Consider the following 27,831-nt stretch of genomic DNA (forward strand, 5'->3'; position numbering starts at 1 on the left):
CCCCCCCAGCAGTGCACCCCGGTCCCCCCCCCCGCCCTGGCGAACTCCCCCACCCCCCCGCACCCCTGACCATACCCAGCGCCTGCATAAATAAAATCTTTAAAAAACACACACCAAAAAAGTTTTGCCATTGAGTGCCAGCAGAATTTAGGATCAGGCTAAATCAAACTTATTTGACAGATTTAAAGGCAGCGGCACAAAGGAGTTGGTTACTTAACTGGAAGGTTGCAGCTGTGGCAACCAGAAAACACTTAAATTCATAGAAACATAGAAGGTAAAGATGAGTTTATCCTATAGATTAGGAAGTTGAATCGTTTTGTTATTGGGCAGGGTGAGGGGTACCCTGGAACCCCCAAACCTGCCTGCACTATATGGGTTCTGCCATCTGCCACATCAAGACAGAATATACTCTAGTGAATAAAACCTTCAATAGAAAAGACTTAATGCAATTAGTGTGCAATAAAGAGAACTGATAGATAAAATAGTTTTTACACGAAACACCCAGTTACCTATCCCCTTGTGGGTAAATGCTCAGCCAAACAGGGTTGGTCCAAAGCAGGGCCACTGAGGCCCATTAGTTTACCATAAGTCTAAGGCACCTTCTGGTGGGAACCCATGAGAAGGGTAGAAAGGGCTAAACAAATCTGGAAAGACGAGAGCAAAATCAAAATCCAAGTCAAGATAAAGGCTGCTATTGTAGCCTTCCCCCAGGTCTCACCCATTATGCCCCCCAAGATCCTGGCATAAGTCCATGGTCGAGAAGCAAAGGCAGCTTCTTCACATGTCTCTTCGCTCCGTGTGCCTCTTGACTTTTTTTCTTCTCCATCTCTCCTCCATCTCTTGCTTCTCCTTAGCCAGGTCTTCTCTCCTTTTTCAGGTCTTCTCTCAGACTTTTCTAGTCTTCTTCCTGCCAAGTTCTACCTTTCTTAGGAGGGGACAGGTAACCTGGAACCTCCTTTTCCCTGGAGTTGCCCTATTACAGTTTGTTGTTTTGACTAAGTTCACTGCAACACTTTTTCCTTAAATGTTTGTTAGAAATACACCCAATTGTTGTAAAAAAAAAAAAGAAAAGCCACATAGGAATCTTTTTTTCCTGAAATATATTAGTGCAAAAGAACTTAGTGACAGTATCTTTGTTTGATAAAAATGGTAATTATAGCACTCAATAATAGAATAGGTGGACTAAGAATGAGAAAAAGAGACAGATTCTTATTACGGGGATATAATGGCCGATCCGGAGGGTGGTAACCTGTGAAACAAACTATAATAAATATTGTTCCATATAATGCAGTAACAATTCACATAGGTCTTAATGAAACAATTTAAGATTTATATACATACGTGTGACTTTGTCTCGCCTTGGGTTAGCTATAAAGTCAAAAAAGAAAGAACATTAAGAGAGTAGGTACTAATAAGGCTTTTGTTGCAATTTTTTAGAAACCAGGTCTAATTTTAACCATTTATTGTATATTTGGTTTTATTGCAGTTATTTTTTGAAAGACTAATGCAGTATTTTTTGTATTTACTATACTTTCACTTTTATCTAAAATTTTTATAAGCCACTACTATAAATGAAAAATAATTTGACATGCCATATATTTAGTAAATATAATTAAAACATTAGCATTTAAAAATAAAGAACTATTAGTAATAATATGAGTGATTTATTAAAATATTTTCCTGAAAATAAGTTCCTCCCTAGGAAGAAGAGTATTTATGATCCGTCAGAAATAAAGAGACAATGGCTTTTCATTCATCTGTGGTCATTTGGTTATCAAAGTTTTATACAGATTTTGACATGCAGAATCACTTATATGTGGAATATAAAAAACAAAGGGTCAGACAGAACAAACCCATCACAAATCCTAGCAGTCTGACTGTAGAATTGAGGCTACTAGCGGGGCAGGGGCAGGTGGAGAGCAGGGTGTAGAGGGGGCCCTATGGACTCTGGTGGAGGATTATGGGTGCCTTGGTAGTGGCACATCTGAAGAGGTGTGATCCTTTATCTCTCAATCATAATGTTGTAAAAACAATGTTATCTCATTAAAAATAAACTCTGGAAAGACAATTCCATATCTGCCATTTTCATGATATTTTATTAGTCAGACACCAGTTCTATACCAGCTGCTACTGGATTCCTGTGGTGGAATCCATCAAGGAATTACCTTTCAGAACTGGCAGCAACCCTCTCATACCTGTGACTGGGCTTCGTCTATGATGAATTACCATGAAGTTGCTGCTACTGTCTTAACTTCTTGGCAGTTTTATTCATGAAACCAACTCTAGTTATACTTGTTCTTGCATATATATATATTTCTAAATGTTGAATACTCAGCTATTGAAACAAATATTCATGGACTAGCTAAAATCACCTTGCATACCATTGGCATGCCTTGCACAATTTTTAAAGCCATCCTGATTTGGTCTCCATGGATGTTAAAATATCAATAGTATTTGAAAGACCACGAAGAATTTTTTTCCTTCCAATATTTGGCAAAATTTTTAGATATGCAGTCTGTAAAATAAAACCACATCTTCCCTTTATCTTTTGAAGAGTTCAGGGACTTTTTATTATTGGATTACAACTGTATTTTTCTGAATTTTGTCACAAGATTACAAGCTGTAGTTCCAAAATCAAAAGCTAAAACACCAGCAATCTTTGCTGTTATCACTGGTGGTGGTGGTGATACTAAATCTAAATTTTTTTAAAGGAAAGTAATTTTTTAGGAAACAAAATAATGCTTATTGTCAGCCAGACTGGGCAATTTGGATATAAAAGTGAATTAAATAGGCATAATTCCTACCTGTTTGAAATTTAAAGTTTCTTGGGGGAAGACAGTGGCAATAATAAATTGTCACAATTTTTGTCTTTGATTTTAAGTAAGCATCATGAGGATAAAGCATCGGGGCATAGAGCACATCATCTATGAGCATGCGTAAAAAAAAGAGTAAGCTCAAGATTTGGGGTTAAATGGGCCTCCCTGGTGGCGCAGCGGTTGAGCGCTGGGTTGTGAAGCTGCCCGCAGCCTCTGCAGCTCCGGTTCGATCCCTGGCTGCTCCCCGGCCACCGGAGGAGGGTCCCGCATGGCGCGCAGACCTCTCCTGCCGCCCGCTGCTCCCCTCAGCAGTGTACTTCGGTCCTTCTGCCTGCTCTGCTCCCCGCTCTGGCTCTGGTGAATTCTCTCACCCTCCGCGCTTCTGACTGTACCCAGTGCTTGTATAAATAAATAAATAAATAAATAAGCAAATGAATAAATCTTTAAAAAAAACCTGAATACCTTTAAAAAAAAAAAGATTTGGGGTTAAAGACAGGAGAAATTTGGAGATCATATTTGTTGAGTGCTACTGTAAGGCAGCCCCTTGTTCTAAATACAATTTTTCACCATTAAATTACTTTAAAAATCTGTTAAGAGGTACTTTCTACATTTCATTGTTGAGGAAATAGGTTCGGAAACTTGCCCAAGGTCACAGTAGTGGAACTAGACTATGAACTCAGGTATATTCTAAATCGAAAAAGAATGCTTTATAGTGTGGCAACGTGAAAGGAAGAATTTAGTTCCTATGCTGGACACCCTGGGAAGAGATTTGTTGCCTTGTGGATACAGGTTGCCAAGTTCTCTTAACAAAGCTAATATGACTGAGATAAAGAATGGCTGAACTAGGAGAAAGATGGCTGGTTCAGAAAACTGATCCCAGAAGTGGCTTTATCTAGAGTAAAGATGAGAATTCAGTGCTTATAAATCAGGAGAGAGGGAACAAACAGTTAAATCTTCTCATTTTAGACCTGAATGGGATCTTAGAAAATTTTGTCAAAATTTATGCAGGTAAGCTCAGCCTGCTTTTATCTTCCCTATACATTAATCACCACATCCCAGTCACGGAGTTCTGAGGAATTTCAGACACAGAAGCACTATAGGAAATTGCACAATTTAATTGAGTTTTTCCTTCACACCATGGGGGAAATATGCATTAAGAAATGGGAATAGAGAGTAATGTATGAGACAGGCCCATAAACTCTTGGCTAATTAAGTATTCATATTCAAAATTACAAAGCAGAATTTTGCTAGGAAGTTGAGAAAAACATCCTTGTAAGTTATCTTTATTGTCCTGCACTTTTCCTCATTAAATGCTGCCTGCTAGTGAGTACAGTGCTGCCCTGTATTTTTTATTTCATTAAAGATGCAAACCTTGAGTGCCTTGAGCAGGCAGTATCCCAAATTTTATTTTGGATAACCTTGTTACTCAAATTTTGATCTTGTTGAAATTAGCAAATCTTGGGTCTACAGTTTCCAACACCATAGTAATTTTTTTTTTTTTTTTTTTTTGGTATTGATTAGAACCAGTTTAGAAAGGGCATTTGCTAAATTTATCTTAAATATATTTTCATTCCTAGGACATAAGCCATTAGCTAGGTAACTGCTTAATTCCAAGTTATGTGAAAATAGCTGATAGGGTAAAATTAATGTTTGCTTTCTTGATTCTGTACAAAGTTAACAATAGTTTTTGATCACATTGTGTTAGTTATTCCTTTTACTTACTACAGAGATTGTCCAAACACGTGTCATTTTTTCTGCAGGCACTGCAAGGGGCTCCTTTTTTATAAGGCCAAGTTGGGTAATTTCCCCTGTAAAAGAAGAATGCTATTAATTAGAAGTTTGTGGGGTTTTTTTTTTTTGTTTGTTTGTTTGTTTGTTTGTTTTGGCAATTGCAGTTTACTGCAAGTCCTTGCCTGAATCCAGAAGAAAAGCAAGACAAATAGATTCAGAGGGTTGCTAAGAGAAGTAGAGAGAAGGAAGCAGAAATAGAAGCCTGCTGATATTTGCAGAATTCATTCTGTGTGTCTCTGTTACAAGTCTGTCTTATTTCATGTCATTTAATTACAACCCTGGAGGGAATTTTTTTTTTTTTAACAGATAGGGAAACTAAGACCCTTAAGAAATTAAGTAACTTGCCAGAAATGACAGTGTACCCAGCAGAGTCAGAATGAAACCTTGATTTGGCTGTATCCAGGGTAATGCTCCCTCTGCTTGCTGTCTGGCCCAGATGGTTGCCACCATCTAAAATGCTATCTCTGAAAAACTATGAAGACCTACATTTACTCTCCTCTCCTCCATGTAGCAAGTCCCCATAGTTTGCATTGTCTAGAAGCCATTTGGTTGGGTTTAGTACCTTCCAAAAGGAAAAGAGATATGGAGGACTTTCTAAAGTGCAACTTGTGCACATAAAAGTGCACATAAAAGATGTGATAAGAGAGAATTACAAAATTCTTATGCTACCACATATGCTAAGTATCCTTGAATGAAATAATCTTCACAATAGCCCTGTAAGGAAGATCCTGTTATTTATCCCCATTCTTTTTTTTATTTTTAAAGATTTATTTATTTATGCATTTAAGAGTGGGGTACAGGCCAGAGGTGTGGGGGGTAAGAGGGTTCACCAGAGACAGACTTGGGAACAGATAGGCAGATTGACCAAAGTACACTACTGAGGGGACCAGCAGGCGAGTCAGGAGAGGTCTGCTGCGCCATGTGGGTTGGTCCCTGGCCGGCCAGGGATTGAACTCGTGCTGTGGTGGTCACGGATTGCTTCATAGGTTGCGCCTTAACCCCTTGCGCCACCAGGAAGGCTCTATATATCCCCATTCTATAGCTAGAGACTGAGCCACACACAGAGTATAAGTAATTAACCAAGATTACAGATTAGAAAGGAAAGAATATCCATTTTACATTCTTGTGAATATTTTCAAAGTAGTAATGATGAGAGACTATATACGGATTTCAATTATCCTACTACTGTATATTTGGAATCATATTTGGAACTTTGTTTTAGGAAAAGAGTTCTTGACTTTTCTGTGTCACAGTAATCTTTGGTTGCCTGGTCGAACCTATGGACTTGTTCTCAATTTAGATCTTTTTAAAATGCATATAGTCAGCTGATCAACATGGCAGTGAAGAAACACTACGAGTAAGTTCTCCCATTAAAAACAACTGATAGGGAGAAAAAGTGGCAGGCCTCTGTGAGAACTGGTACATGTAAGATAAACTGGTGACCCTGGCAATCTACTCAAAGAGGAAAGTTGCAATAACAAAGGACAAGAAGAGAGGAAAGCATCAGAACCCTGCCACACTCCCACACCCACAAAGCCTGCACACTTACATGAACAGAAAGGAGAAAAAAAAAAACTAGAGACCAAGCAGGATAGTGTGCGGGAAGGAACTACTGCAGGCACCACACCCCGTGACCTGGAACTGTGGGGAACTGCCACTGAGGTAAGCTACCAGCACAAGGTAATCACAAACCTGGCACCATCATAGGAAGTTAGGGATTCCGTGGGCCACACCTAGGGCAGAATAAGGGAGAGATCTGCAAATAACCAAAGGCTAGCTGGTAAGCTTGCATGGATAAGTGCAGGCACGAAAAGAATGCGTGGATCATGGCTGCTCAGGTTGCTGTGCCCACAGCCTAGGACTGTGGGGAGATGCGTGGGAGCCACCACTGAAATGAATGACCTGCGTAATCCAAAACCTGGCACCCAGGCATGGGATCAGGACACAGAAGGAGCCATATTTGCGGTCACAGAACTGGGCTATCACCCACATTCCGGATCTGAGTGCTTCGGAACTGAGAACTGGGGCACAAAATTTGGGGCATGGGATCCCTACAATAGCAGGGCTGGGGCAGACACAGCACCCAGCACTGTTGAGGCACTGCACTGCCTCTCCTCCCCTCTGTTCCTGTAGAGACCTACAGGAAAAAGCATAGTTCTGAAAGGATACTAGGAAAGGTCTCTGGTGCTACCTAGTGATCAGAACAAAATCACCAACTACCTGATAGTTGGACATCAGGGACTCCAAAATGACCCTCGGGCTCTGAAGGGGTGGGTCATGCAAACAGGGGTGAGAAGGGAAATGAGGCACAGAGCAAGACTACTGAAGGCTCCACACGTCAGCGCACATTTTGGAACTGAGGGCTGGGCACAGGATCCAGGCTGTGGGACATGCCATAACAGCGGACAGCACACAGGGTGACAGCCAGCGTTTGGGAACTGAGCTAGGGCACAGAATTCAGGGCGTGGGGTCCGCACAGCTGCAGCATAGCACTGGGTAAGCACAGGGCAAACACAGAACCCAGCATGAGCAATAGCCCCTGTGTTGAGGTGCTCCCCTCTTTCCCTCCATTTACCAGAGAACTACTGGGAAAAAGTGCAGGTCTGAAAATACAGGTCTCTGGTACCACCTAGTGATCAGAACAAAATCACCAACTACCTGATAGTTGGAAGGCAGGGACTCCAAGACTCCCTTCTGGAACTGAGTAAATACAGAGGGAGGGAACCCTAAAGGACAGCGCCCAGCAACATAGCCACAGCATCACTACCATGGTGGAGTTTTGTCCTAAAAGTACTGGACTCAGTCTGGTAAACAGTTTCCAACACCCCAGAAGGAGCACCCCAAAGAGATGCCTGCCAATACCAGTGGCACAACATCCCAACACATAGAACTAATTAGAAAGTGAACAGCAGGGAGAAGGAAAAATTATAAATAACCAAAGAAGCCCTCAGGGGAAAGACACACCACAAAAAGAAATTCAGCCACCAGAACTCAACAACAATGACATGGAAGAACTTCTCTGCCAGATAGAGAATTTAAAATCGTCATGATTAAAAAGCATAAAAAAGATGAAAAGAGAATGAAATGAGTAAAATAATTAATGAACTGAAGAATGAAATTGAGTCCCTAAAGAAAGAAATGAAAGAAACGCAGATCATCAAAAGATCAATGGAGCTGCTAAAGAGCTCTGGGAAAAGCAATGAAAACAGAATCGATGAAATGGAAGAATGGATCAGTACTCTTGGAGATACAGAAAAAGAACCAAAAAAGAAAAGGAGAGAGAAGTACAAATGAAGAAGAGGAGGAGAGAGACAAAGGAACCAAGAAATTATTCAAGGAGATAATTGGAGAGAACTTCCCAAACATGAAAAAGGAGATGAATATAGACACAAGAAGCAAGAACAACACCAATGAAAATAAAACTACAGCAAGACACATAATAGTGAAGCTTGCAAGAGTACAGGACAAGAGTACAAGACAAGGAAAAAGATAATGAAACTGACAAGGGGGAAGAAACAGATAACCTATAAAGGAAAACCAATCAGGCTGACATCAGATCTCTCTGAAGAAACACTATGGCAAGAAGAGAATGGAGTAACATATTCAACAAACTTTAAGACAGCAATGCCAACCAACAATACTTTATCCTGCAAAGCTCTCCTTCCTCTATGAAGAAAAAATAAGGACCTTCTCAGACGAACAGAAACTCCAGAAATTCATTACAACTAAACCTCCACTCCAAAAAATTCTACAAGTCCTAAAGCCAAAACTGACAGAGGAATGAATAAGAATAAAGCAAGGAATAAAATCACATTTTTCTCAAGAGCACACAGATCATTCTCCAGAATTGATCCTATACTGGGCCACAAGACAAACATCAACAGATACATTAGATCAAAATCATTCCAACTCTCTTCTGTGATTGTAAAGGCATCAAACTAGAAATAAATCAGGAAAGAAAACAAGGAACCCTCCCACTCCATGGAGATTGAAATCCACACTACTGGAAGACCACTGGACTAAAGAGGAGATCAAAGAAGAAATTAAAAAAATACTTTGAGTTGAATGACAATGAGGACAACAATTTCCAGAATGTATGGGATGCAGCAAAAGCAATAAGAGGAAAATATATAGCAATACAGGCTCACATCAACAAACAAGAAAGAACTCAAAGAAACAACCTGATCTCAAAGAACTAGAAAAAGAACAACCAAAATAACCTAAAACCAGTAAAGGAAATAATAAAAATCAAAGCAGAAATAAGCAAAATAGAAAATTAAAAAACAATCTAAGAGAAAAATGAAACTAAAAGTTGGTTCTTTGAAAAAATAAACAAAATAGGCAAACCCCTAGCCAGGCTCACAAAGAAAAATAGGAGAAAACATAAATAGGATCATAAACAAAAGAGGAGAAATCATAACAGGCTCTGTTGAAATCAAAAGAATAATCAGATTATTATGAACACTTTTATGCAAACATTCAACAACCTAGAAGAGATGGACAAATTGCTAGAATGATATAATAATCTAAAGCTAGATAAAGAAGAAACAGAACACCTAAACAGACCAATTACAAGCAATGAAAATGAAGCAGTAATCAAAACCCTCCCCAAAAACAAAAGCCCAAGACCAGATGGCTTCACAAATGAATTCTACCACATGTTCAGAAATGAATTAGTGCCTATCCTACACAAACTCTCAAAAAATTGAAAAAGAAGGACTACTACCAAATATGTTCTATGAAGCCAGCATTACACTAATACCAAAACCAAACAAAGACAACACACAAAAGAGAAAATTATAGGCCAATCGCCCCACTGAACACTAATGCAAAAATCTTCAACAAAATCCTTGCCAACAGAATCTAACAATGTATCAAAGAGATGATACACCACAATCAAGTGGGAATTATCCCAGGGGGAAAAGATTAGTTCAACATATGAAAATCAATTAATGTAATACAACACATCAATAAAAAGAAAAATAAAAACCATATGATCATATCAATAGATCCTGAGAAAGCATTCAACAAAGCCCAATATCCATTTATGATGAAGGCCCTTGAAACTCTCAGGATAGAAGGAATATATCTTAACATGATAAAAGCCATATACAACAAACACACAGCCAATATTATTCTCATTAGTGAAAAGCTGAAGCCCTTTTCTTTAAGATCAGGAACAAGACAAGGATGTCCTCTTGCCACTGTTCTTCAATACAATTCTGGAGGCCCTAGCCAGAGCAGTAAGACAAGAAAAAGACATACAAGGAGAAGAAGGGAAAGAAGTAAAACTATCACTATTTGCAGATATGATAATATACATAAAGAACCCTTAAAAACTCCACAGAAAACCTAATTAAAATAATCAACCAGTTTAGTAAAGTAGCAGCATACAAAATCAACACACAAAAATCAGTAGCCTTCCTATACACAATCAATGTGAAGAAGAAATCAAGAAAAACATCCCTTTTATAATTGAAACAAAAAAAAATCAAATACTTTGGAATAACCCTAACAAAAAAGGTGAAGGGCCTATACAAAGAAAATTATAAAATTCTGTTAAAAGTAATAGAAGAAGGCACAAAGAAATGGAAAGACATTCCGCTGCTCATGGATTGGAGGAATTAACATTATTAAAATGGCCATCCTACCAAAAACAATTTAGAGTCAATGCTATTCTTATAAAAATCTAAGTAACATTCTTCAAAGAAATAAAATACTGATGAAATTCATATGGAACCACAAAAAAACACAAATAGCCAAAGTCCTACTGACAAAAACAAAGGAGAATGGAGGTATCACAATTCCAAACTTCAAGCTATACTACAAAGCCAGAATAATTAAAGCAGTGTGATACTGGAAAAAAAATAGACACACAGACCAGTGGAACCAAATAGAAAGCCAAGAAATAAAGCCACACATATATGGACAACTAATCTTGGACAAAGGAGCAAAGAATATGCAATGGAACAAGTACAGTTTATTCAATAAATGGTCCTGGGAAAACTGGACTAACACATCAAAAGAATGAAACTAGACCCCTACCTCTCACCGTGCACAAAAATCAACTCAAAATGGATAAAAGATCTGGACATAAGACCTGAAACCATAAAATACAAAGAAGAAAATATAGGTAAAACCCTACATACATACATCTCAGTAACATCTTTAAAGACTCATTGCCACCTTACCCCAGTGAGAATGGCACATATCAAAAAAACTAGCAACAACAAATATTGGCAAGGGTGTGGAGAAAAAGGAACTCTCCTACATTGCTGGTGGGAGTGCAAATTGGTCCAACCACTATGGAAAGCTGTGTGGAGGTTCCTCAGTCTACTAAAAATGGAGCTACCATACCACCTGACAATTCCACTGTTAGGGATCTACCTAAAGGACACAAACAACATTGATTCAAAAGCACACCTGTACCCCTATGTTTATTGCAGCACTATTTACAATAGGCAAAACCTGGAAACAGCCCAAATGCCCAAAAATCGATAACTGGATCAAGAAGATGGGGTATATATACACAATGGAATACTATTCAGCAATCAAAAGATAAATTAATGCCATTCACAGCAACATGGATGACGCTAGAAGGAATTATGCTCAGTGAAATACGTCAAAAGGAAAAAGAAAAATATTGGATGGTTTCACTTACAGGAGGAATATAGGGGGACTAAGTAAGACATTAGGGAAAAAAATAATACAGAACAAAAGAGACAATTATAAACCAGAGGTATCCTGCAGGGGAGGGAGAGTGATCAGAGGGAGGGACAGAGTAGCATAGGGGATGGTGGTGATGGTGCACGGGGGAGTTGGTGGAGGGAATTCTATGGGGACTACACCTGAGCGGGGAGGCAAACATTGTTTAAAAATGAACAGTGATGTAAAATATATATAAATAGTTTTTTAAAATGCAGAGTTAAATATATAGGGTTATAAAGGAAACTGCTTACTTTGATCATTAAAATGTGATAGAAGTCTAATTTCAAAACAGTGAACAAAAACTTGGAGATCTGCAGCAACTAGAACATAAAATGAAAATATCTGACATTTGGGCCTCCCTGGTAGTGCAGGAGTTAAAGATGGCACTATCAAGCTATCCCCAGCCACTAAAGCATGAGTTCAATCCTCAGCCAGGCAGGAAGCTACCCACATGGTGTAGCAGACCTCTCCTTTCTTGCCCCCTGCTCTCCTCAGCAGTGTATTTCAGTAGATCTGCCTGTTCTGCTCTCCATTCTCGTTGGTGAATCCTACCACCCCCTCACACCTCTGGCTTACACCCCAGTTCTTTATATGTATAAATAAGTCTTTAAAAAAAAGAAGAAAATATCTGACACTTACAGAGATCCAGGTAGTGCAAATGCAAAGTCACAGGTATTGCAATCATGAATGTGGAGTGTTTTCTTCATTTGTAATGAAATATATTCAGTATGGATTAGTAAACATCAAGATGTAACTTTAGGACCTCTCTGGTAGCACAAGGGGTTAAGACGCAAACTGTGAAGCTGTCCACAGCCACTGCAGCACGAATTCCATCCCCAGTTGGCCAGGGAGCAACCCACATGGCACAGCAGACCTCTCCTGACTCGCCTGCTGCTCCCCTCAGCAGTGTATTTCAGTCAGTCTGCCTGTTCTATTCCCCACTCTGTCTGTGGTGAATCCTCTCACACACCTCCCACATACACCTCTGGCCTGTACCTCAGTTCTTGCATGCTTAAATAAATAAATCTTTTAAAAAAAAAGATGTAACTTTATTCTTATTCATGTTCATGGGTTCCCTTCTAGCTCCAAAGTTAAGAACTTTTAAGAGACATTACTTTGGATTGTAATTTTATTGCAAAAACATCTCATTTCCAACCCAAAACATATGTTCTAATGTCATTTCACCTCAAGTTAGTTTAGATTGCTCCAGAAATTAATAGTACCTTTGTATTTTAACTGTGTACCAGGGAAAATATACCATGGAAAATTCAAAGGAATGTAGCAGAGATTCTCATAGCAATTATGATAGATGTCTGTTATTCATTAATAGATGAAAGTTAATCATTGCCATATAGTTCATAATTAAAAAGCGTAATACTCATTTAGTTGTTTAAGTGCTACCATTTGTGAGTTCTAGAGAAATGACAAATCATCTTGGGAGAACCATAAAAATGGAAGGGTCTTCGTTCGTCTAGATGGGAGTAAAACAAGGGGTCCCAAAACATTCTGTGCAATAAAGCAGAAAGTTTTAGTGTTTTCCCCTCTGTAGGGTAAATGGTTTTCAGGCTTTTCTGCCCTCCCACCATTAGGAGTGCCCTAATGCAGTTGTTACATTGTTGTAAGCTGTGTTGTTTACTTCTGTTGGCCATGGGAGGAGTATGGAGATAGTCACCAAGAGAAGCAGAAGCAGGAGAGGAGGCAGGAGAAAGGGGAGAAAGAAGCCCAGAGTGAAGACTTGCCCTGGGTTTTGAGGCCTGCCAGCCTCCTGGCACCCCCTGCACCCCTGCCTGCCATGTACCCCTGCCATGTACCCCATTGTTGCACTACATGTAAAAGCTCAATAAAAGCCTGAGAAAGCCACCAAAGGTTCCAGAATTCTCCTTTACCCGGTCTGCTTGAATCATAGAAAACCTGCTCTGTGGCCATCCTGCCACTATATCCTGGTTATCTGAGAGATAAAGGATTGGGGCCTAAGATTCTGGAAATGAAAAAAGATCCTTTCAAGGAGAGGACAGGGGTCCCGAAGGCAGTGGTGGCCTAAGTACTTAGGTACTGCACTAGGGTATAGTCGAGGTTGTCATTTCCTCTCTTCTAATTTACTCTTGAGGGAAGGTTTATGATACATTGTAGCTTTGCTCAGTGGGTCCCAAGGGAATGAAGAAGAGAGCCATGTATCTCAGATAAGGAGTTTCACAGAATGCAGATCAGAGAGATTGGAAGGAGCCAAGAGAAGGTGACAAAAATGTCCTCAAGAGTCCATGACTCCAGGGCCTCCCCTGGTGGCGAAGGCGGTTGAGCACCGCGCTGGGAAGCTGTCTGCAGCCTCTGCAGCGCCTGTTTGATCCCGACCAGTGGGCGAGGGTCCCACGCGGCGTGGCAGACCTCTCCTGTCGCGCCTGCTGCTTCCCTCAGCAGTACTTTCAGTCCATCTGCCTGTTCTGCTCCCTGCTCTGTCTCTGGTGAATCCTCTCACCCTCCTGCGCATCTGGCCTGTACCCTGGCTCTTGTATAAATAAATAAATAAATAAATAAATAAATAAATAAATAAATAAATAAAATCTTTGAAAAAAAAGTGCATGACTCCAGAGCTTGAGTTACAGGTGACTGGGGAATTAACCACTCCACACTCCATTGTGATGAAATCTCAGAAATATTGGGGAAGATATTGTACTTAGTGAACTGAAAAGATGTAATTAGAAAAATAAGCAGGCCATATGATTCACAGAAGCAATGGGGGCTGAAAATGTTTTGTGTATGCAAGAAAAGAGAATCTTAGAAGTGTCTGTGTATCCTCCCCCTAGGCCCTCTAACCCATTTTCCATACCTCACACAGAACGATCCCCAAATTTCGAGCAAGTTTTGCCACTTCTTTGCTTAATACTTGGATGGTCTCTCCTGTGATGCGAATAAAGTTAAACTTGCCACGGACAAGGCCTGCAACATCCAAGCTCCTCCACAACCCCCGTCTCATTCCTTGACCCCAGCACCCCATCTTCTCTCCAACCCCGAATCCTTGCATAAGAGCTTTGTTGCTCTTTTCCCCATCAGAGATCAGTTCCTGAAATGCTTTACCTGTCTGGTTCCTTTTCATTCTTATTTCCTAAGTTTAAATACATCACAGGAAGCCCTTCCCTGATCATTTTATGTCAAATAAGGACTTGCCTATTCCGCTCCCCTCCCCCAGAGCAGGAACTATGTCTGAGTTGTTCTGCAAAGCTCAGTAAACACTGACATTAAATGCCTGAGGTTGTGCATTCTTTATAGAAACAATGTAACTTTGGTTATAAGTTTTTACAATTTAATATTGTTTATAACTGAAGGCAAGGAAAGTGAGTCTACACCAGAAGAATTCACATTAATACCCTGTAGGGTAAATGGTTTTCAGGCTTTTCTGCCCTCCCACCATTATGAGTGCCCTGCCTGATGGGGCTGCAGTTGTTACACTGCTGTATTGTTTACTTCTGTGGGAGGAGTATTGAGGTAGTCACCAAGAGCAACAGAGGTAGGAGAGAGAAGGGGAGAAAGAGGCCAGAGGAACCCAGAGTGAAAACTTGCCTGCTGGCCTCCTTTCACCCCCCCTCCCCACATGTACCTGGCTCTACATGTAACAGCTCAATAAAAGCCTAAGAAAGCCACTGAGGGTTCCAAGACTCTCCTTTACCCATCTGTCAGATCAGAAAACCTGCTCTGTGCTCATCCTGCCCCTACATACCCCATAACAAAAATAATCACCATTGGCAGGCAATGGTACAATGTTGTGGTATTATTACCATATTCAAATAATCTCTGTCCCTGAAGACATGTTAGTCTTGATATTCTTAATATGTATTTTTGTGTGTGTATTTATGTAGTGTCTATGAAGCTTGCACATATATAGAGACACAAAAACTCACCCAAAGAAAAATTTACCAGGATGGTAATGGAGTAAATCTTGAGCAGAGCAACTAAGGGTAATATTAATTCTTATACTTTGTTTTAAAGATTTTCTATAATGAAAATAAACACTTCCAAAATAATTATTTAATATTTAGAAAGACTGATTTGGGCGGGCCTCCCTGGTGGCGCAGGCAGTTGAGCACAGCACTGTGAAGCTGTCTGCAGCCTCTGCAGCACCTGTTGGATCCCCGCTGGCTTCGGAGCAACCCACATGGCGAGCAGACCTCTCCTGTCTGGCCCGCTGCTCCCCTTAGCAGTGTATTTCATCCGTCTGCCTGTTCTGTTCCCTGCACTGTCTCTGGTGACTCCTCTCACCCTCCCGCGCATCTGGCCTGTACCCCAGCTCTTGTATAAATAAAAATAAATCTTTTTTTAAAAAAAAGATTGATTTGGATACTTACGCTGGTCCGTAGTTGCATATAAAATGGGCTGCATTGGAAAACGGAACACCAGAAACTCTAGGACAAAACTGTACTGCACAGCCAACTTTGTAACTATTTGCCCAAACAACCTGAAAGAAAATAGAAAATAAAGATTTTTAACAAGGGGAGACAATAAATGAACATTTGAGTATGAGTAGGCCTTCATAGACATCATCATGGAGCACTTAGGATTAACCTGGAAACAAGACTAATTATTAGGGCAAGGAAGAGGGAAAGAGACTACCATAATTTTCTTAGGGAATCAGGTACACAGGCTCACCAGGCAGGGAGGCTGTCATGGAAGGAGGCAGGCATAGGTCCGCAAGGGGTTTGGGCTGGGTGGTAGGCAGGCAATGGCGCATCCCAGACCCCACAAAACTTTACATTTTCTCTGGGCTCTCTCTGGTGTTCTCTTGTGATCTTGCCTCTTCTGTAGTCACAGAAGAGACTAATCCTCTCATAGCTGTCGCTGCCACAGCTTTTAGCATTGCCCCTAGGCTCAGGTGTGCACACTTGCACATGCATGCACACCCATACTCCAGGTGTCCCCAGTCAGGCACGCATGCCCATGCCCACTCTTCTGCATCAACACCACCAAGGCCACAGGTGATAGCCCCAGAAACTAGTGGCGTATAAAGCCTAATTGTTTCATTTACCCTACACATTATAGAGCAGCAGAAAGGCAATTAGAGCTGGGATCCAATGAGTGGGGGAGAGATGGGGGCAACAAGGAAGGGATTGTGGAGAAGCAGCGAGATCAGTGAATGATATGGGTCATTTTCATCTTAAATCACTTCGGTTGTTTGGAAGTGAATGATCTGCAGAGAGCAAGAGAAGAGAGGGAATTTGGGAGGTGATTTCAATGGTACATAAAGAGAGAAGAACACACTTTCCTGATGGTAGTACAGACCCTGAGAACAGATCAGGTTCATGGTTCTGCTTGGACATAATGCTGGAAGGATTTGCTTTGCTTTTGAGCATGGGGTAAGAGGGGAAAAAGTCAAGTTAGTATTTTGGGCTTGAGCAACATTTACATTAAGGGGGTAGATTAGGGTAGGAGGGTCAGGTGGGAGCATGATGAGGGATTCTGCTCTGCTGAGGTTGCTGTTGAGCTGTCTAATAAACATCCACCTGAAGATGGGCTTTGCTGCTGCAATAACCTCTGCAGGTCAGAAGACAGGTGAAGGCTAGAGAGAAAAATATGGCATCACAGGGCTAGATTAGATCACTTAGTCAAAGAAAATAAAGTTAATAAGATCATGGGATGAAGAAGAAAGGATGTTCAGCCAGTTTCCCGAAAAGGGTCAGAAAGGTTTTCCCCAAGTTGCCCAGAGAAGGCTTTTTCCAATGTGTCACCTTGGTATGGGGACCCAAGGTGAATTGAATCCCAAGTTTCCTCCTCTGGGGAAACTTATTTCTTAAAGAATGCAATTACTGAGTGTAGTGGGCAACCAGGCGCTGGGCAGGCAGGGGGCGGGGACAATGGGGGAAGGTGGCACAAGGGCGGCAGGCCTCCCAGACCCCCGTAAATCCGTGCTCTTTTCTCTTCGGGCTCTTTGGTGTCATCTCTTGCTCCCGCCTCTCTGTAGTCACCCGTCCTCTCGTAGACTTTCTCCACCACAGCTGTCTCCCACTGACTTAGTGGTTATAGCCTCAGGCCCAGGGGTGCACACTCATGCATGCCCACATCACACTCCAGGTGTCCATCAGGCACACGTGCCTCACGCCCACACTTCCAAGCACCTCCTGTATTCAAGGCCACAGGTGGTAGCCACAGAGGCCAGTGTCGTAAAAGCCTGACCAATTCACTTACCCTACAATCCTACCACCTGAGGGTTTTTCACTATACAATATACCCACAAGTTTCCTTCGGTGAATGTGAACCAGCAGCCATGACCCACAAAAGTAAACGATGCAACCGAATACAACAGAATACAACCAAGTCGAGGCACTAAGGTGTTAGGGCACAAACCCAGGGGCAAAAACCCAAAATTATTAGCACCAGCAGATGATCCTTCAAGCCTGCTGCCAAAAGCAATACTCATACAAGAGGGAACCACTAGTCACTCATGGAAGCTGCCTTCACAAGCCTGGAGCCTCAGGCTTCCTGGCCTTCTCCAGCTTTGGTCTCAGCCACAAGCCATACACGTATCCACCCCTAGAACGAACTCACACTCTGAGATTGGCAACATTCTATACTGTTAAGGGGGTAATCACTCAATTACCCCAGGATACCCCAGGGATACTCTCACTGTCACTGCAACACTTGGCCTTCATAGCCACCAATGAGACAAGCAGACTCCTGCACTAAGTTGGCTTTTTTGGTACATCTCTTGCATGGCTTCAGAGTACTTGGCGAGGACTTCCTCAGCCAGCCTTGGGCTGCTCACACGTCTGCCCCCGACCCCTCCCTAACCTGCCCACAGGGGCCCTTGCCACTCCAGGCTGTGGCCCTGGGAGTGCCAGGCCATTGAGGCCCACAGGCCACCCTTGGTTTTCATCTCCTGGGATGTACAAACGGTCCCTTCCACCCCCAGATCCCAGAGACATAACATCAACCTGCCAAAGTTCTCCCACCTTCTGGCAGAACCGTTAGTCCAAGTCCATCAGTTTTTAATTTCATGTCACCACTGGGCGAGCTCCCAATGCTGAACCCTGGTCCTCTTCCCCGGTAAATCTGCTGCCTCAGGGGTCATGGGCTGGTTCTCGGGGGTGTCTTTTCCTCTTCTGGATACCTTGCCCCAAAGTTCCCGGGCCTTGTCCACCTCCTCTGCGCCTGTAGCGTCTTTAGCTCTTTCTGCAGCTCCTCGACTTTGGCCACCCCCTGTGACGCCATGACGCCTCCAGTGTTGTCCTCAACTCCATTTGCAGAGCTGTGAGGGAACTCTTATCCCCGAGCCCTGCCTCCCAGCAGGCACGGTGTCTGTCCACTGTCTTCCCCACTGTGTGCAGAGTCCTCTCTACCTGCACCGGAGACTGTGGAGGCGCCCACAGAGAGGAGGCCGGCCGCCACGCCTCAGGTCTCCCCATCCCCTGCCCGGAGGTCTTCAGAGAGCTCCATACTCATCTGTGTGGCATCAACCTGCTGACTGTGCCAGCTGTAGTGCAGGCAGGCAGAGGGGCCTGGCTCCTGACAAATCTTTATGCTTTTCTCTCTGGGCTCTCCCTGGCGTCCTCTCGTAGCCCTTCTGCCGTAGCCATTTTGTCTGAGTGACACCACCCTTCTAGCTGCAGCCTCCAGGCCCAGCTGTGGCCACTCACGCATGCCCACAGCACACTCCAGGTGGCCACCATCAGGCATGCGTGCCCCGCCCATGCCCCCAGCGCCTTCTGCATTAGCATGATCAAGGCCGCAGGTGATAGCCACAGAGGCCAGAGGTACAAAAGCCTGACTAATTTACCCTACGCTGAGATTCAGCAAAAGCTCCAAAAACAAGCTTTGTATCAAAGAAACCTGCCTTAAGGCAGGGTAATCTCAAGGCGGCAAGGTTTTGTTAGATGAAGTTCCCCTCCTCTCTCCTTGTCACCCCTGCCCTTAACTCAGAATTTATATCCTTTTCTCTGGCTGAAATCAGGACTTGCATAATTTCTCAGCCCGCCCTCCTCCCCCCTCCTTTTCATTGTGAAATTTACTTTTTCCTTTGCTAACCTCTCTGATGTGGTTTTCACTATTTGTCCAACCCAAGAAGAACCAGAGGGAGGGGTTTCTTCCTTGGCACTCCACCAGCAAAGCAGATTGAAAGGAATGGTCAGTGACATGGGAGGAAAGCCATGAACAGAGACGCTTCAGAGAGGGAGCTGGGCAGAGGTGCTCCACATGTAGCTGAATCCAGTGCTGTCACGCATTTAACACCTTTACTGGCATTTTCGCCTTGACTTTTAAACATTTTCATTCTGCATTAAAATTCCACCAATTATCCAGTTGGCCTCAGCCAAGAGTGGTCAGTGTCACAGAAGCCTAAAGAATAAATCTTTAAAATGCTAGTGTCTGGGGCCTCCCCAGTGGCGCAGCGGTTGAGTGCTGGGTTGCAAAGCTGCCCGCAGCCTCTGGCAGCGCTGGTTCGATCCCCGGCCGCCGGTCGAGGGTCCCACATGGCGCGCAGACCTCTCCTGCCGCCCGCTGCTCCCCTCAGCAGTGTCCTTCGGTCCTTCTGCCTGCTCTGCTCCCCGCTCTGGCTCTGGTGAATTCTCTCACCCTCCCGCAATTCTGACTGTACCCCGTGCTCGTATAAATAAATTAATTAAAAAAAATACTGTTTAAAATGCTAGTGTCTGGTGATAAGGCAGCAGTGAAATTACATGCCTTTTTGCAATGAAATTGCACTTTAAAAGTATCAATATTTTTATGCAATTTATTTATTAATAATTCTTAAGCAATTTTGTGCCATCAATTGTGCCAACTATGGGAGAGTCAAAGGTAAATACGGTGGAGCCAGTGGGCTCCTTCACAAACTGTAGAGCATGAAACCCTAGCCAGGAGTTTTGGCCAAGAGAAGGGAAAGCTGAGGGCGCTGAGGAAATACTAAGAGCAGGCAGGGGAGAGGCTGGAGGCTGAGGCTGAGTAGCCCCTGCCCCCTGGGCTGAGCGGGAGTCTCCAGCAGAGGGCAGACCTGAGGCGAGGCCAGGCCAGTGTGGTTGCAGAAAAAGTATATGTTTAGTAAACCAACAGTGTCTCCAGATAGCATTTATAAAAATGCTCCCGCATTTATAAACAGAGCATACGTGTAAGTTATTCTTAGTACAGTCGATGACTCTATAGCACTTGTTGAACACCGGAGAGGTTCCTGACAGTGGGAGGCGTGGGCTTAGAGGGGTGAACAAGTCAGACCCGGCTCCCTGCCCCCCTAGCAGTTGAGTATGAAAGAAAGCACAGTGCAGAAATCAGCGTAGGAAACCGAAAGAAAAACTTGTGTGTTTATAACTGTTTTTCTTATGATGTTTGGGAAAACTTGAACTTTAATAACATTTCCTGTGTTAATTGTCCTATATACATAAACTTGTTAAATTAATCTGACATAAATATATGTATATACTCACACACACACAAACACACACACACACACAAGCTGCTGGGAGGTGATAGTCAAGGAAGGCTGCTGCTCTTTGCATTGTCTCCCTGTTTGGGAACGTGGGGAGGCTATAGGAAGGAAACTTGCTGGTTTCCAAGAGAGCAGTGCTCTCTTTTCTCAAAGGATGGCCCCCGTCCTTGCTGCTTCAAGTGGGGTGTATCGAGGAAAATTTCCCTTGGCACAGACAATGCCAGGTAACCACGTGCTTTGTCTCGCTGTGAGAGCCTCGCTTTATGGGGGCATTTAACATTTAATCCTTGTAGTTTTACTTTCCAATCCTATTTGCATTTATTTCAAAATGTTCTTAATTTCTGTTCGCTGCATTTCAAAGGGTGATTTCAACTGGGATGCTCTCTGCAGATTTCTGTGCCCATCTCAGACCTGCTGAATGACAGTCACTGGCATTGTCAACATCTATATTTTCACAGGTGATTCATAGGCATGCTCATAGGTGGCATGTTTTCTGTATTCCTTTTAGATCACCTTCGCTTATTTTATGATTTTGATCCTTTGGCAATTTTTTCTGTTGGGAGTTTTGTTATATCTTAAGTATACTTACTCTTTGCATCCTCCACCTCACCCCCACCCATGTCCTTAATGATTTATGCTTATCTTTTAGTCTACTTACATATTTTTAGTCTTTTTGTTCCAAGAGTGTGCAAATATTAGTTAGCATTTATTTTGTGTTTTAGTTGGTCTCTTTTTAAAAGTCAAGTTATAATTAATATAATTAACATAAAATCCATCTTTTTGCAGTGTACAGTTCTATGAATTTTGACAATGAACATAGTTGTGTAGCCACCACCATATTCAGCATCTAGAACATTTTTATCACCCCCAAAATTTCCTGTGCCCCTTTGTGATCAATCCCACCAACCCTCTTGGCAGATGACTAATTTATTTTCTGAGTCTGTAATTTTGCTTTTTCCAGAATGTCATATAATTGGAATCTGTTTAAAGGTAGCTTTTAGAAGCTGGCTTTTTTTACTTAATGTAAGAATTTGAGATTCATTTATGTTGTCTAATTCATTAGTCGTCACTCCTTTTTCTTGCTCAGAAATATTTATTGCACGTCTGCTCCAAATTATCCAAGTTGGTGTCTTTTAAAAAATTTTGTGGACATTCAGGTTCTGTGTTAACTTGTGTGCTCTGGAGCTGCAAAGTCTGCATTCCTAGCGTAGCTCAGCACCTCAGTATGTGACCTTGGTCTTAGCTTCCTCATCTCTTAAGTGAGGATGTCAGTACCAACCCCCATATGTTTATTTTGATGTTTAAATGTGCTAATAAGAAAGTACTTAGAACAACTTCTGGAACACAGCATACACTCAGCAAATGTTCACATTTTATTCTCCTATAATTAATTTTCTTCTCCTTTAAAATATATTTTTTAATCAGGGAGAATTCTGTTGTATACTTTCTTTTCATCTTTCTTAATAAGGTAATAATAGGAACTACTCATTGACAATTTACCTCATGCCAGCACTTTACATGAAACATCATGTTAACCTCATAACAAGTCAATAAATAGTAATTGCCCACCATTTTATAGTTAAGAATTGCACCCTGATTCTATTTGATGGCAAAGTCCTGTGAGGACAGTCTACACCCTCAGGAAGTTGCTTCAGATGGCTTCCCTTTTAACAGAACCAAGAAAGAGTCCCTATACCTTTTTCACAAAAACACTGTAGTTGGGAATAGGCATATCTCTCCCTTCTAGCTAAAAAAATTTCAAAAACATGGGGGTAGGGTTCAGGTGGGGATGAAAACAAAACTAAGATTAATATTCCAGGGCCTCCCTGGTGGCGCAGGTAGTTGGGTACAGCGCTGTGAAGCAGTCTACAGCCTCTGCAGTGCTGGTTCGATCCCCGCTGGCCTCGGAGCAACCCACATGGCGAGCAGACCTCTCCTGTCTGGCCCACTGCTCCCTTCAGCAGTGTATTTCAGTCAATCTGCCTGTTCTGTTCCCCGCTGTCTCTGGTGAATCCTCTCACCCTCCCGCACATCTGGCCTATACCCCGGTTCTTGCATAAAAAAAAAAAAAGATTAATATTCCAACTACATTTTTAGAAATATCATAGTTCATTTTAACACTCTTGTACACTAATGCCAGTCAAACAGGTTCAGTAATTTAATCTGTTGTTTCAGCAATGATTGCTAGGCAACCACAGCAAATAAGCAAGATGTGGCCAGGACAGGAAGCAGAAGACAGACTAGAAGACTGTGAAGCTGCTGCCTGGAGACTGGTTTCCATCATGGTGCCAACCTGAGTTAGGGTGAGGAAGCTAAAACCAGCTTGAGTAAAATCATTTGCTCTGAAGCTCTGAAGGTAGCTAATGAGTCTAATATAGATTTGGAGAGCAGAATAGCCACAGGATGGCCTGTAGAAGTTTCCATGTTGACCTATCCAGCGGAACTGGGACTACGTTTTTTGTTCTTCCTCCTTTTGTGGCTTGGCGTAGGATCTCAGCCCATCATTGAAAAGAAAAAAAGCTATGGAAGCATCAATTATTATAATAATAATAAGCCTCTGTCTGAGAGGCTTATTTTTCTAGGGTTTATAGACCCAAAACAACTACCTCAAATTTCATACTTGTAAATCATCAGTCATAATGCTCTTTGATTGTTTATAAATGGAACCAAGTCTATAGGAAGAGCACTTTTTTTTTTTTTAATATTTAATGATGCATACAAGGACTGGGGTGTAGGCCAGAGGTTGGGAGGGGGTGGGGGGGCTTGAGAGGATTCACCAGCGACAGAGTGGGGAACAGAACGGGCAGACTGACTGAAATACACTACTGAGGGGAACACTGGGTGAGGCTGGAGAGGTCTGCTGCGCCATGTTTGTAGCTCCCTGGCTAGGGATCAAACTCGTGCTGTGGAGGCTATGGATTGCTTCATAGTGCTGTGCTTAACCCCTTGCACCACCAGGGAGGCCCAGAAGAGAGCTATTTTCACAATTGTTCCAAGTTAGTCTAGACTGGTGTGTCTTACACCAATGTCCACATAGCTAAACTCTGCTAGTCCTATCTGTTCTGGTATGAGAGTCTGTTCCATTTATTTTGTTTATTTTAATCAAAGAGCCGCAACCTTAGCTTTATTAAGGACAAATAGAATCTGAAACAAATATATCATTTTTTCATTATATTTTGGAGTCTTCCAATGCAGTAGTAAACTTCCCCACATAGCAACACTATCAGGTAGAACCTGTCATCATTTCACAGAACAGGAAACACTGTTTCAGAGACTTTGATTTGACCAAGTTTGCATACTAAGTTTAACCCTTACCCTAGTGCTAATTAACATTAATCCTAACCTAATTCAAGCTTGGATTATAGCCTTAGACTTAAATTTTATCCTTACCTAACACTAGGTCTACGCCGAGACTTAATCCAAATTCTACTCTTAACCCTAAAGCTAACCTTCCCCACACCTGAGTTCTTGGTCAAGCACTAAAGTAGGCTTAATTCAACTCTAGCCTTAATTCCAGCTCTAACAATTTATTTATTTTAAAGTGTGCCTGTAACCCCTAGCGTCTCATATTCACATATGCACTGGCTTACTATATATTTTCTTAACATTGGATTTCAGTTTTCTTCTCATCCTTCAAAAGATGGTTTCAAGAAGGGATAGGGCAAATACTTACCTGAGTATAATGGCCACAGACTCTGGTGCATTTTCTATCTTCGAAGTCATAGTATTCAACTTCACTGTACCAGGATGTGATGGCTGATGACACAGAAAACGCAGATAGAGACCCAGTCCAGATGTTTTCACCCAGTGTATGGAAATTTGTATGTAGCTTCTGGGATAAACGTGGGTTATGTTTAAACAAACATTCTTTTGCCCATGTTTTTGCAATTTGAGCTAAAGCTGGGTCCCAACTCTGCAAAAATAAATATTAAATAATAAGAAGGTTAAGAATAGAAACTATTGGGGTCTCCCTGGTGGCACAAGTTGTTAAGACGCAACCTATGAAGCTATCTGCAGCCACTGCAGCCTAAGTTCGATCTCTGGCCAGGGAGCTACCCACGTGGTGCAGCAGACCTCTTCTGTCTCGCCTGCTGCTCCCCTCATCAGTGTATTTCAGTAGATCTGCCTATTCTGTTCCCCACTCTGTCTCTGGTGAATCCTCTCAGCCCCACACCTCTGGCCTGTACCCCAGTTCTTCTATGCATAAATAAATAAATCTTAAAAAAAAAGTACTGACTGGCACTGGTAAGTAAGACACATGACAATTTTGTTTTATTGAATGTAGAATCAGGTGAGGGACATAGCCTTTACTTTCACTGAAGGCCTATGTAAAACTCTGTGTGCTGTTTTTAATATTTTTATAATTTAATAACCACAATGCCTATATTCTAAGAAGATCAGTAAGGGTAAAAACCAATTCAGAGCCACAGAGCTGAGATTCAAACTCAGGCCTAACTGAGTCAAAATCCCATCCTTAGCCTAGATGACAGGCCGTGTTCCTGAGAAAGTCAGTACTCTGCTGGTCACACACACAAAAAAATTAAGAGATAAAACAATTAAAAACTTCACAAAATATGAGATAAAACAAAGTCACAAAAAAAGTCACAAATTTTAATCACACACACACACACACACACAAATGTATCTATAATCAGAGGAAATGACTTGTCCAGAAACGAAAATGCACTTTTGAGCTTGCTTCTAACAAGAGTTGAGTAGACAGAGCTAAGTTGGGTATGTTTTGATCAGACTGAATTTATTACACACATTAATCACAATGAAAAAGTCATTCAAGATTATGAAGGATTTGCTTCCAAAATCAAATTACATTATAATTGTTTCGACTGACTTATCACAAATACCGATATTTGCCTTACCATGTAGAGCATATCACTGGCTATCGGATTCACCTCTGAGCGGAACTTGTTATGCATTCGAACACAGTCTTTGATAAAATCTTCATTTTCAATATCTGGCAAAGTATTTTCTTTGTGTGCATAACTGGAAGCTAAAGAAATCACCCCAAGTATCCAAACACCTGTGATGTGCATGCTCAGTCAGGCAAGGAGCTGGGAAGCTGGAATCCAGAGCCACTGTAGTTCTGAGTCAGCCTGTCCCAGTTTTGAAAGCACAGTTCACTCTGCTTTGACAAAAAGGAAGCCAGAACGTGAGTACATCACAAGTTTGAACAAACGGTTTTGAACAAACCATATATGGTTTGCAGCTCATTTGTGCTCTTAACCCTATCTCTTCAGTGATTCCCAGTGACACAGCAACTATTGCAACACAGATTTTTACAAGACTGCATCAGCCTTTCTTTAGTTGGGGGATGTTTCCCAAGGAAATTCTGGCATTTCTAGAAATAACAAACTGAACGTTCACAAAGATTTCAGTGGTTAAATAAAAATGTATCTCTTAAATCTACAAATGTCTTACAAAATGCTTTTTGAAAGAATTTTTTAGAGACATATCAGCACTCTGTGGTTAAAATGTCTGGTTAACATTAGAACTTAGGAAAAAAACAAACATTAAAACTTGACGTGGGTCTCCCCGGTGGCTCAGTGGTTGAGCGCTGGGTTGCGACGCTGCCCGCGGCCTCTGCGGCGCCGGTTCAATCCCTGGCTGCTCCCCGGCCACTGGAGGAGGGTCCCACATGGCGCGCAGACCTCTCCTGCCGCCCGCTGCTCCCCTCAGCAGTGTACTTCGGTCCTTCTGCCTGCTCTGCACCCTGCTCTGGCTCTGGTGAATTCTCTCACCCTTCCATGCTTCTGACTGTACCCAGTGCATGTATAAACAAAACAAACAAACAAACAAATAAATAAATAAATAAAACATGCCTCTATTAAAAAAAAAAAAAAAAAAAAAAAAACTTGACGAGAATTCATTCATAGTGGCATGCAGGAGCATGTGTATATGAGTGTATGAGTGTGAGTAAGGGGGTGTGTGTGTGTACTCATAGGAAATCTAAGTGGGATGGGGAGTGAGAGAGAAAGGGAAGAAAGAAAGGAGGAAGGAAAAGAGGAGGAGAGAAAGGGAGGCAGGGAGAGAGAGAATAGTCAAAGAATACAGGTCTCCATTTTAGATTTTAATTTAAGTTTGTTCCTAACTAGCTGTGAGACTGTTACAGGGCAGGGAGAGGCGCACCCCAGACCCCGCAAACCTGCCTGCTCTAAATAGGTTCTGCCATCCTCTGCATCAACACAAAACAAATGAGACTTCAGTGGAAAGGAACTTTAATACAATTAGTGAACAATACAGAAAAGACAAAAAATATGGTTTCTAAATCAAGCACCCAAAGCTATCCGTCCCCTCGGGGGTAAAAGTCCATCCAAAAATGGGATTGGCCCAGAGCAAGGCCCCAAAGCCTGGGGACCCACAGAAAAGGATCAGTACCAACCAGACAAGTCTGAAAGGAAAAGATCAAAATCAAGACAAAAACCACCATTGTCGCCTTCCCACGGGTCTCTCACCCACATCTGTGTCAACCAGGCCACGGCCAAAAGGCAAGTGCAGTTTCTTCAGGCTTCTCAGGGCGCCATGTGTCCTCCAGGTCTCCTCCTGCTCTCCATCCAGCTTCCTTCCTCAATCTCCTCTGCAGCTTTTTCTCTCCCTGCTCAGCTCCACCCTCCTTTTGGGTGGGGCAAGAAACCTGGAACCTCCCCCTTTCCTGGGCACCACCCTGTTACAAGACCTTGCACAAATTACAAAACTCTCTCATAGGACCTTTTGTACCCCCTTAATTGAGTGGGCTTTGGAGTATCAAACGAACTAGATAATATATTAAGTGAGCACATTAAACTACTGTTCTGTGTATTCAATTTTTAAAAAAGATTTATTTATTTATGCATGCAAGAACTGGGGTTAGAGGGGTGGGGGGTGAAAGGATTCACCAGAGACAGAGTGGGGAGCAGAACAGGCAGACGGACGGAAATACACTGCTGAGGGGAGCAGTGAGTGAGACAGGAAAGGTCTGCTGTGCCATTTGGGTCACCACCCTGGCAGGCTGGGGATCAAACTTGCGCTGCAGTGACTGTGATTGCTTGGTAGCGCTGTCTTTAACCCCTGTGCCACCAGGGAGGCCCCTGTGCATTCAATGTAGCATCTGCTGTAACAACCTAG

The 27,831-nt window shown here is 42.3% G+C and overlaps 1 protein-coding gene across 3 annotated transcripts; it reads right to left on the minus strand.

Moving 5' to 3' along the window:
• Positions 1 to 4,526: 4,526 nt before the first annotated feature.
• Positions 4,527 to 27,297, minus strand: GLIPR1 (GLI pathogenesis related 1). 3 transcript variants are annotated; one of them, XM_037513958.2, is made up of 5 exons: positions 27,187 to 27,297; positions 25,590 to 25,852; positions 24,386 to 24,625; positions 15,653 to 15,762; positions 4,527 to 4,624 (listed from the first exon to the last, which is right to left on the minus strand). In XM_037513958.2, exons 2-5 carry the CDS (start codon positions 25,761 to 25,763, stop codon positions 4,531 to 4,533), a joined length of 618 nt encoding a protein of 205 aa, XP_037369855.1. In that variant the 5' UTR covers positions 25,764 to 25,852; positions 27,187 to 27,297; the 3' UTR covers positions 4,527 to 4,530. The 3 variants fall into 3 exon arrangements, with proteins under 3 accessions (XP_037369855.1, XP_037369853.1, XP_037369854.1); XM_037513956.2 differs by having other exon boundaries at positions 25,590 to 25,855; positions 27,183 to 27,297; XM_037513957.1 differs by having other exon boundaries at positions 27,183 to 27,202.
• Between the last annotated feature and the right edge of the window lie 534 nt (positions 27,298 to 27,831).

The sequence above is a fragment of the Talpa occidentalis genome, unplaced genomic scaffold (genome assembly GCF_014898055.3).
Source record: "Talpa occidentalis isolate TD23 unplaced genomic scaffold, MPIMG_talOcc4v2.1 talOcc4.16, whole genome shotgun sequence".
NCBI lineage: Eukaryota > Metazoa > Chordata > Mammalia > Eulipotyphla > Talpidae > Talpa > Talpa occidentalis.